Genomic DNA, 11,583 nt, shown 5'->3' with positions numbered 1-11,583 from the left:
TGTTTGATGTCTTGTTACAATCAAAAATAGAGTTGCATTTTCATCCACCGTGTAGTTCCATGTAGGCCTGTACACGTTTCAACAAACTGCTGCACCTATTTCCCATTTCCCTAGCAAAATATAAAGAAATGGGGGCTGACTCTATTACACAGTACTATATGCTGTTTGACAGCATGAAAATGACACATACTAAACTCCAATCAAGTATTTACCAGCTGAAAGAAAATAGGAACTCCATTTGGTGTATACTCTGATTTATTCACGGCATTAGATTAAACCTATTCATGCATTTATAACCTCAACATGATAACATTATGCAAAACCATTAAAAAGGTTAAAATGTTGGTTTAATAATATTAGAATAAGCCGTTCTATCTGATCTATATCAGTTTGACAACATGAGTGTCTACAGACATGCTGTAGCGGTTTAGCCTACACTGTGTGCTAATAGGTTAATACTTGCAGTATTTCTCGGGGACACGCTGGTGCAGTTTGTGGCCAGCATGCTGTGCTCCTAATGTTTGGCAGAAAAGTCTGTATTGTTCACACTTGGACTTCACTCGACCTCTACTGTATGCAGCAGTCAGCAGCTGCTGAGGAAAGAAGAATTTCCACCGAGCGTTAGGACTTTCCAGAGTGGGCGGAGCGACTGTGCAGTGCAGGAAGTACTGAGTCAGCTGTAGTTTCTGTAGTTTTTGAGGTATGTTGGTTGTCAAACACGTTCCTTGCGGTCCCGCATAAAGGGCAGGGAGTCTGCGAGTTTTCTCTGCGAGTTTTCTCTGTGTGCTGAGCGGCAGATACTTCAGCTTCTCCGCGATGAGTCGAGCCGTGCTGGTGGATCTGCTTCACCGCTGCTGTGCATCATGCACGGGCGCTTCTCTGCTGGAGGACTCGGTTTCAGACTCGCAGGTCTTTGTGCTGTGCGGGAACACTTACCGGGAGAAAAACGGCTTCGTAGACACGTTCTTGAGCTCCTGCAAAAGTGTGCACATCCTGGACTCGAGCTCCACAGTGGAGAGTTTGTACCGTTTCAAGCAGACTTTGGACCAGCTGGACCTGAGCTCGATCACGGTCCTCACCACCGCACAGGGCAAAGAGGTGCTGGCTCATTACCAGAACCTCCTTTTTACGGCCCTATACGACTTCCAGTACAAGCAGAGACCGGTGGACGAGACTTGTCCTAGTTGCAGAGCCTCCACAGATTCGGTCTCACCTGGCGAAGAAGTGTGCGAAGAAGTGTCGACGTTTATGCAGCAGCTTCCTGCGCTGAAGGGAGAACTCACAGTTCTGAAGTCTGCGCTCATTCCAGGTCGGCTTAAGCAAAACATACTTATGAGTTTTATGGAGTTATTAAATTACTGTATAGTGAATGGAGTTTGGATTTCTCCTCCTACATCAAGGGTGTCAAACATAAGTCTCGAGGGCCAGAATCGGTCGTACAAAGACTCCAATTTGGGCCATTGAATTATTTTTAAAAATGTGAACGAGTGCATAGATTTTAAACTTTTAGGTGTATTTTTATATATTTTACAGCTTCTCCTGTTGATAAAGATCTCGCCCACTGGTAGTCATACAATAGCAAAGTACGGTAATAAATAAACAAGTAAGGTTCCTGTTAACATTAGTGCACGATATGTGAAATGAAAACAGTTTGACTTCCCCGTCCCACACTAACTATTTGGGAACAGCGTGTTTTCCATTTTCTGTAAATGGGTGTATATTTGAAAGGAAGATAGAATGAGTTTGTCTATCAAAACTTAATATGTCATACATATACTATATATTGATACTATATATTGCACAATAGTAAATTCCAGACTCTTTAATATATGGAGGAAAACCAGTGATTCACTGCTACTTGACTGTTTAATTTTATAATAAAGTCTAATCATTTGATAACCACTTAAACTATAGTGATATATCTATTAGATAAAGAGGAAACTGAGAATGTACCAATACCCAACACCATATACCGTTGGACTCCTTTGTCCATGCAAATATGTCCTAGTGAACTGATAACAGGAGACATACAGTGGTGTGAACAGGTTTTTCACACTGGGCCATGTAGGTTTAATTTTTTCCACCTTAATAATAAACACTTTCATTTATAAATTGTTTACTTGTGTTATCTTTGTCTAGAATTTAAATTTATTTGATTATCTGAAACATTTAAGTGTGACAAACATACAAAAAATAGTTAATCAGGAAGGGGGGAAACACTTTTTCACACAACTGTGCATGAGATCAGCTCATGTTATCATTTAATCCTGACATTTAATGAATTTTCTTATCATTTAGTGCACTGTGTTAAAATTTCTATTAAAGTATAATCTGTTGACAAGATGTTGGTAAATAAATACAAACTGAGCTAGAAGTAGCTTAGCATTCATTTAAATGCTATTAAATGTATTTATTTCAATGTGTTATTTTAGAAAAGCAGTTTACCTTTTTTCTCTCCCTCTTTGTCTCAGATTGTTTTGGTCATGGCTTCAGCACCCGTACAGGTGGTGTGTCCTACATCTCGACCTTATCCTCCTTGAATCTGTTCAGCAGCTGCAGGAGGAGGGACCCAGTGGCTGTGGTAATGGAGAACAGGCGCCGATTAGCCCTCCATGCTGGTTTCCATCCTCAGCCCATGCATTTAGTCAAGGTACTCAACACTATTAGAATTTTGCCCTTTAATGTATTATCTGTATTATGTAAAAAGGGTGTTGGAACATATTTGTAGTAATTAAAGCTAGAGTCTGACCAATTGGCAGCCTGCAATTATCAGCTGATATTAACTGTATGAAAAACGAAAAAGTAAAGAAGAGATTGGAGAAACAACCATGTTATGAATGTTGATGTTGCAAGACTTGTCCACCAGAGGGCATCCTGCAACGTCCACATTCCAAACAACAAACAACCAGCTGATCCAAGCTGGCAGACAGAGCGCAAATGAGCAATAAATAGCTCCGTGTAACTGACATAGAGAAACCTGTTTGGATTCTATGTGTCTGAAAGAAAAACAAATATTATATTGGAATATCGGATTTTTAAATCACCAAATATCAGACTTAAAATATCGGCTCAGCCGCACCTTAAAGTGCGAGTAGCATGTATAAAAATATATCATCTTGCATATATTAAGGTGCAAGTTTTACATATTTAATTCTGGATGCACATCTGTTTGATATAATCTTTTGTTTTTAATATTCACCAACGTATTTCACATGTTAACAAACTAAAGCAAACGAGCATTCACAGTCAAAGAAAATGAATATGCAACAGTAACAAATAATTAACAGATTACACTCATTTTTTATTTTTAGTTGTTTTTGTTTTTTTGTTTTCCAACTTCGGGACAGTTTTGTTCTGACCTCAGTGCTGAGGGTCAGTGATGTGAGATCAGTGTTTTGTTAAAGGACTGTCGGCTTGTTTTCTGAAGGTGAACCACGCTAACGATGTCTGGGTCTTGGGGAAAGCTGAGCCCGAGAGTTACGATGCAATGGTGACCAATCAGACTGGGCTCGTCTTAGCAGCTCCAGGGGCCGACTGCATGCCGCTCCTCTTTGCTGATCCCGTCGCAAAAGTTATCGGAGTCGCACATGCAGGTCAGCCCTCACTGCTTCTCAAAGTTTTGACCACTGACTGCTAATTTAGGGAACCATCATCTCATTGGGGGCCAATCAAGAAAAAAAATGCACATCAGAACTATTAGTTAGTGTTTTTAATATGTCTATGTGTGTGAAAGAGAAACTTGAGTAGAGGAACTTAAGAAGACTTTGCAGAAAGCACACACTTCAACATTCTTTGGAATCAAAGTAAATTCTTTCAGTGTTAATTATTCTATAGACTCTTTATATAATTTGTTTTAGCCTTTGGTGCCCCCTAGAGGATTTATTTATTCAAGCTAAAACCAAACAGTTGAAGAGAGCGTGCAAAAGAGGCTGCAGTGGTACAACTTTACAATATGAACTCTGACGATGAAATGGCTACATTTACAGGTTGGAGAGGAACCATAATGGGGGTTGCCATGGCCACTGTGAATGCCATGGTGACAGAATTTGCTTGCCAAGTTAGCAACATTGTGGTGGCTGTGGGACCATCAGTGGGACCCTGCTGCTATACCATGGAAAGAGACCAGGCGTTGGACTTCATGAGCATCCATCCAGACTGTGTTCCTGATCCAGAATCAGCCAGACCACACGTCGACATCCGTCTCGCCAACAGGTACGGCTCACGAAACGAGAACAATAGATTAAATAGAGCTGACAAAAGTACAGAATCTCTGTGAACAAGGAAAAGAAAATAGCTCTATATTCTGTTGCCTACATTGTAGAGGGAGTCTTGGTCTGTAATGAAGAGAATGAATAGGGAAGAGGTTAAAGTGGGATTCAGCAGGTGGGGATCCCTAAAACCAATTGCAAGGTCGTAGTGTGGAGAAATGAATCACAACTCAAAATAATTTCTCTTAAGAGCTTCAGTAGATTTTCTTAAATTTCCAGTTTATCACCACTGAGCAATCTTTACCTTTAAATCTAAGCTCTCTCCTTCCTCTCCTGTCCTGTATTTCTTATCTTTCTCCATCTGTGAGTGAAGTTAGCCCTCTTTCTTTTCACTCTCTGTAAAATACAGCAGCCGGACCTTTAACACACATTGTGTGACAAACTGCACACAAACACATTGTGTGTGTTTCGCTGATAGAAACGCTGCATTTGAAATTACCTGCCACTTTTTAAAAAAATTACTCGAGTAAAGAACAGATAACTGGAAATTCTACTTAAGTACAGTAATGAAGTATTTCTACGTTATTACTTCCCACCTCTAAGATTAACCAATGAGGGAAAACTGATTGTTGCAGAGCAAGAAACAAATTTAGGATTTATTGTGGATGTTGATCGGCATTCACATAAAATTTATATTTTCTTACTAAGGTCATAAAAGCATTCTGAAGATGCCCTTTTCATTTGAGTCTGGCTCAAATTTAACCTGAATTTCAGAAAATGTTCACGATACAAATTCAAAGTGTATTTAAACAGACTAAACAGACTAGTGGATGCACTGACTACCCAGATTCTATTTTTAAGAGATGTTCCAAGATGTACCAGTCTCGTTCTTTGAAGATGTAAAAGGTAACTGTGGCAGCCACTCAGTGATGACTCAGACTTGAACTTAAATACATCTCAGAGGAAATCATAGCTGAGTGAATTCTCCAAGTTCACTTTCATTCTGTCACTAGTGTTAGAGTGTGTTATATTTATTATGGAGTTAATCAATAAGATCAAGTAAGAGCTTCGGTTTAAGATTAAGGGTCTTCTTGCATTTACCCATTCTGGGTTGTCTGGAGAGGAGGTAAGAGGAGAGAAAGGAGGTCCTTGTTTAAATTTTCAGCCATTACTATTTGAGTATGTGTTGGAAATAGTACACTGAAGCTTTAAGGTCTTTAATATTGAATTCATATATGGGATTTGTTTTTCGCTCAGCTGTGAACCAAACAATATGTCTAATTTCCCATCCCAGAGTTCTCCTCCAGAAAGGTGGCGTCCTGCCCGAGCACATCCATGACAACACGATGACGCACTGGTCCTGCGTGACGCCCTGCACCTCATGTCACCCTGAAAACTACTTCTCCCATGTCAGAGATGGGCTTAACTTTGGCACACAGGTGGGCTTCCTGTGGATCAAACAAACGAATGAATGAATGAGTGTTTAGCACACTTACCTCATATTGTTGTCAGCTAAAGCTCCACAAAGTCAATGTGCTTTTTTGGTAAAATTACGTGGTATAAAAAATGTTAAAAGCAGCAGACAGGAAATAGCTAAAAACCAATTGTTTGCTAATTTACTGTTTGATATTTACAGCTTTAAGGATAATTTTGCATGTCCCACAGATTCTAATCTTCAAATAAACTAGAGGATTAAAGTTACAATGTGCAAAATCTCAATACTAGATGTCAGTACATAGCAGACTGCATTCAACTGAGTTCTGTTTTCGTACCGCTCCCAATTCAAATGCACAATCCTAGCTAAGGTGGCTTCCATGCATCTGTAGTGAGTGCAGGCTGTCAGTCCACTGTTCACCTCAGCAGTAGCAATATGTATTGACATCTATGGACTCTAGAGGGAAACTGCAAAACTTTGTGGCTGAGTCCAATATGAGTCAGTGAAGCTCATTTCTGTCTGACAACGATACTGCAGTGTTGTTGAGGATATCGAACTTTTTGTCATTAAACACTGCCCTTTAGTAACACTTTCTTTGAAGTGGAGCTAACTTTGTTGGATTCAGAGTCTTAGCGATTAAACTCTCATACGATGTGAGAATGTAATCAAATTGTTTATCGGAGGGAAAATGTGATTTTTAGGACACTTGAGTCTAACATTAGCTAATATAGCATTAGCTTATTGCTGTTGTGTTTTAGCCAGCTCATTGTTAGCTGTCTGGAGGCCGTAGAGTCGCATGTCTAATCTGCCATCAATAAGTAATTATAATGATATCAGGAAGAAATGAACATGTTTATGCACATTTTCGTGTGTTAGAGCTCTGACTTCAGCTCAGTAGGTTCCGCTGAGGAGAAAGAGGATGACACTTGATCCAGGTATCACCTTCCCTCGCATTTTCGCTTCTTTAATGAAAACAACCACTTCTCAGATGATAAAACATGGGTATGATCATATCTTGAGTCTGTAGGTGCAGACACAAATTAATATTTTACTAAGCTAAATTATTACTATTTTATTTTTTTAAATTTCACTAACTTTCAGGGATTTCTCACTTGAACAAACATGTTTTATAGCTCGTAAGATTTTTGGGGGTGAATCTAACTCTGCAGGCAATTATTTCTATATTGTCGGAAACAGCATAGGAATACTGGACTGATACAGTTTGTCCAAACATGTATATTTGGATAGTTTACCTGTATTGTGGGTCCAATGTACCAAGCAAACTACCCACTAGCCAGTAAGCATTCATCTAGCGGCTCTAATCTGTCTCTCTTAATTCCAACCTGAGCCAACAGAATTATTTAGAGAATGAATTGGTGGGTTTAAATACTTGGATAACACCTGGAACAAATAGACCTTTTTCTTTTTATTCTTGTACTGAAAATCTTGAGAGATGGTTTTTAATGGCATTTAACTTTAGTCAGAGACGTACAGCATAATATTACTCAGTGATATAAGATTTAAGACAGAACACACATACCTTAAAGGAGTGAGGCTCTGAGCGGTGAGGCCATTCAATTTCTCTTGGTGAATGACTGTAAAAATCTGTACAGCATATTTTACGTTGATATTTCTCTTCCTGGATTGTAAAGCATGGTAATTTTAGTGTTCAATAAACTTTCAGTCCAATGACCGGCTACGTGGGTTTTATTAATTAACTGAATGACAGATAGCAGTTGGGTTCATCAGAGTTCAAATCTGTCACATTTTACAGTAGAATATCCAGGCGATAGATGGGTCATTCCATGAAAACCAACCAACTGCACCAGTTTAATGTTTCTGATGGAGAGGAACAGAAACAACCATTAGTTTGATCTGTTATCTGATTATTCTGTGGAAAAAAAAGAACTTTTGAGTCCAACTTTTAAAGGATTTCATCACCATGTGAGATAAGTCAGAACAAGTTATGCCAAATAGGAATTTTTTTTTTTTTTTTTAACCTAGTGTTTGATATTCCCACTATAGCCTTAATTCCTTCTCTGTCAAAAATAATTTTCCAGTAATCTACAATCCTGTTTAATTCTGTGGCTGTTAGGTGGAGACACTGGTTGATTTTACATATCAGTTTCAGTTCCAAACTTTTAGGAGCATTAAACTTTCTGTTGTTTGATTTAATATAATGAATAAATGTAATTTTATTAAGCATGACAGACACCGACATCTTCAGGGATACAGACAGTTTTTATTCTGAGACAAAAGTCTTGATTTGTCTTACAAAGCAGCCCTTTTCCTAAAAAATAAAATAAATATAACAAAGATCATTTTAGTAACACAAAGTGTCTCACTGAAAAGATCGGCTGTTTTCTCAACAGCCTCATCACTGCATAAAATTAACTGGAAACAGAAGCATCACATTTCTGCGTGTTTCACCAACACTGACGTGGGATCTGATTTTTTTCTTCCCCCCTCAACTTAGTGCAAGTTCAGTCATCACATTGAACAGTAATTTCAAACAAGTAAAAGCAAATCACAAACTCTTACAGTTCAGTCAGTTTTAGCTGAAATTCACTTTTAACATGATCAAAGTAAACTGAGGTCAGGTCTGCACAGGACTAACACCAACGACACAAACTCTACAGCGCATGACTCGAAACACTTACATCATATAAATCATGTTCCCGGACACATTACTGACAGAGTTATCAATTAAAACATTCTTACACAACACAGACACACATGCATGACCGACCTGGTGGCAAACGTCATTTGTGGGCTTCAGATAAATAAAACCTCTCCTGGCATCAGCTTTCAAACAGAGACATCCCCGCACATTAAGGCCAGTTCTTTTAGTGCAAACACAGAAATGCAAAGTCAGTCTTAAATGAATGTAATGAGCTCCATTAGTCGAGGAAATGAGCCAGATTATTAACATCAATCACTAAACCAAGTTGTTTAATGTTAGATTATATTTTCTTTGAGTGCTGAATTATTTTCTTTTCATTACGGTCCGAAAATTATTTTGTACCCACGCTACTAACTTAAATTTATGTGCAAGTCACACAGTTTCTTTGCAATTTTAATTTGCATCTCATTTCAAAACATTTTCAGGGCTTTCATGGTCACGTTTCCACTATTGGAGACATTTAGCATGCTCATGTGCTTATTTTGCATCTGTGTGTGTTGATTTTATAGGTTTTTGTTTTCTATGGAAGGTCATTTTTGTGTCTTTATTGTTCTTCTCTCCTCACTGAACTGGTAGAATTGTGTCTCAACGTACTTTTTAAGGTAATCAAAAATTTGTTAATAATAAGTTTGTTAATAATTTTGTGTCATTTTGAGTTTGTTTTGTGTCTTTGTTTGTTTTTGCATAAATAAGAGCAAAACATTGCAGATTCATTGGAAAAAAGGAGCGAATCATTATTTCAGACATTCATTCTCCACACCACTCTCCACCACAAAAAACAAACAAACAGAAATTCGCACTTTTATCCTAAAGCATTGCCATTGTGGCTTCAGAGGCTGTTCTCAATTGGCTCATGCAAAAGAGTTTAATGAACCACAAATGTAGGAGCCCTTCTTACTCTGGGCCATAAACTGAAAACAATCGCTAATCCAACAAATGTATGAACTGCTGAGAGAAAGAGTGCCCGTCATTACAGAAACAAAGAGCCAAACATTATAATCTGTATTTAAACAGTGAAAGTGTTTCCATAGCAGGTTTATGATTTTAAGCACCACTGGATTCCTGCCAAATCTTAGTTTAGCTCATTGCATCACCACCTAAGCCGGGAACTGTAAACAGGCCATTTGGTTTGTAATTTTTGGCCAATAATTAACAGAAATAAGCAGTCACGTAATTTTAAGACCAATGGAACGAGGACAAATCCAGTCTTGGTTTTGAACTCAGGAGGAAATTTGAGAGCTTTGTGCTTTTGAAATGTCAGTGGACTCATTTGCGGAAACGTTGCTGGGTTTTGGCCCTGCTGAGGACACAATGAAATGAAACCTGTGGGAAACATTTTTTAGATATTACTCCTCAGTAAAGACCTTCCACCATTTAATCTCCAACCTATTAGCCTTTAAGTGGCTGCAGCAGCAGACTTGGCAATCTGAGTTTTTAAGGTGTTAATCTGAGTTGACTGATTATCAAAAAAAAAAAAACACATAATTCAATTGACTTTTACAACAAATAAATTCCTATACATTTATGAGGTTGGAAAATAATTCTAGTAAAGTGAATGTACAACATCGTCATCAGCAAAACTTCTACTTGCAAAAAGCAAAGGCCTTGACTGCTCACGTGTGCCCCCCCCAACCCATCACAGCAACTTCTGCAATTTCATACTATGGACTTGTCATTGACCCCAGCTCCTCTTCCCAGACTGTGGAGAACATTTTCCACGTGTCTTTTCTGATCAGAGTAAGGCTTTAGTGCCTCCTGGTGACTGTAAGCAGGCGTGACAGTTTCATTCGCAGAAATGGCTTATGTATAAAAGAGGTTAATAGTTGTTCCAGCAGTTAAAATGTATTGCTTTTACATTTCTGTGTACCACATAGTGAAGGTATGTTTTATCTGGTGTATGAGGCATGTTTATCTTAGCACAAAGAACAATATTTTGTTGCACCGCTATTATCGCAAGGTTTGGGTGTGATCATATAGGCTGTGACGCCATGCCAAAGGATTTCAGTGAGCCATTTGCAGAAGTCTGGTTTTTCTACTATCTGTACAAGGTATTTTTTTATAATTGTGTGTCTGTCCAACTAATCAGAGAGCTCCTTACATCCCACAGTGTGGCTAATTTGCATTGCAGCAGGATTATTAAAATGAAGTTGCTAATCCAATAGTTAATCCGTGAGCTAATCTGTGAGAAAACAGGAAAGAGAACTGGATTTTAAAATGAGGAGTGGGCTCGTCATATTAAATTGTATTTTTAAAAAACATTTTGAAAATCTCTTTTTTAATGTGGAATTCAAAAATGAATTTACAAATGCAGAATTTATTCTACAATTCATTATTTAAGCACAGAACACTTTATTTCGATGCGCATGGCTCTTGTGGTCCTCCATACCAAGGAACTTGAAAAACTCCACAGTAGATACTGGGCTGTCTGATGTGGTGGGGGGGAGCAGTGTTGATGGATGTCTCCTGAGGTCCACTGTCATCTTGTCTTAAGCCTGTTCAGCTCCAGGTTGTGCTGACTGCACCAGACTACCAGCCACTCAACTTCCTGCCGGTATGCAGACTCATCACCATCCTGAATGAGGCCAGTGACGGTGGTGTCATCTGCAAACTCTTTAGCCTGCAGCCCTTCCAGTAATGCTGGTCTTTTAGTAATTACCAGTGTATGCTCATTGTCAGCAGGCTCACTGTCAAAAGGCTCATTGTCAACCATGAGGTGCATGGTATTGTGTCGTTTGGCAGCTTAAATATGTGTTTTGCGACACTAACACTGGGCATTAACTGTTTTTTGTGCTTTGCAAAGTAAAAAGGAAACTGACTGTTACTCCACAGAGCACACCAGAAAGTCCTCAAATAATGGACAACAGTTCTTCCCCAGAGCCCCTTCCACAGCTGTCAAGCACCTCTACCCTCCAAAAAAATATCTAGGGTGAAGCAAGAAGGCAAGGACAAAGAGGATTTGAGGGCAGTCTCTGATACCAAGGCTGATCTAAGCATGGACAAAAATGTAGAAAATAATAATCTGTTGGGGGCTTCCCATTATGCATGATGCGTGAGGAATGTTTCCTCTTCATTATTGTAGGGTCTTTCCCTTACTGCAGAAAGTGCCTTGTGGTGACTGTTGTTGTATTTATATAGGTAACATTTAATTGTCTGAAGAGTGCTTCTAAGAAAGTGACTTCAAGATATATTATTATATTATTATATTATATTCAGTTTCAGAACTTTAAAGTCACTTCAACTTTATCTTAACTCAGCTC

The 11,583-nt window shown here is 38.7% G+C and overlaps 1 protein-coding gene across 1 annotated transcript; it reads left to right on the top strand.

Annotated features, from left to right (window-relative positions):
• The first annotated feature begins 619 nt into the window (after positions 1-619).
• Positions 620-7,405, top strand: lacc1 (laccase (multicopper oxidoreductase) domain containing 1). The gene is made up of 5 exons (XM_005751918.1): positions 620-1,309; positions 2,472-2,650; positions 3,428-3,593; positions 3,987-4,212; positions 5,503-7,405. Exons 1-5 carry the CDS (start codon positions 817-819, stop codon positions 5,681-5,683), a joined length of 1,245 nt encoding a protein of 414 aa, XP_005751975.1. The 5' UTR covers positions 620-816; the 3' UTR covers positions 5,684-7,405.
• Positions 7,406-11,583: the final 4,178 nt, after the last annotated feature.

The sequence above is a fragment of the Pundamilia nyererei genome, unplaced genomic scaffold (genome assembly GCF_000239375.1).
Source record: "Pundamilia nyererei isolate P.nyererei 1_Seehausen unplaced genomic scaffold, PunNye1.0 scaffold00334, whole genome shotgun sequence".
Taxonomy (NCBI): domain Eukaryota; kingdom Metazoa; phylum Chordata; class Actinopteri; order Cichliformes; family Cichlidae; genus Pundamilia; species Pundamilia nyererei.
This window is presented reverse-complemented; position numbering and strand designations above follow the sequence as displayed.

Bases quoted from the DNA above. Each gene is read 5' to 3' on its own strand.
- lacc1 (XM_005751918.1), top strand. From the start codon at position 817: ATGAGTCGAGCCGTGCTGGTGGATCTGCTTCACCGCTGCTGTGCATCA. The intron at 1,310-2,471 runs GTCGGCTTAAGC...TCTTTGTCTCAG, and splicing joins GAAGTCTGCGCTCATTCCAG to ATTGTTTTGGTCATGGCTTC. The intron at 4,213-5,502 runs GTACGGCTCACG...TTCCCATCCCAG, and splicing joins GACATCCGTCTCGCCAACAG to AGTTCTCCTCCAGAAAGGTG.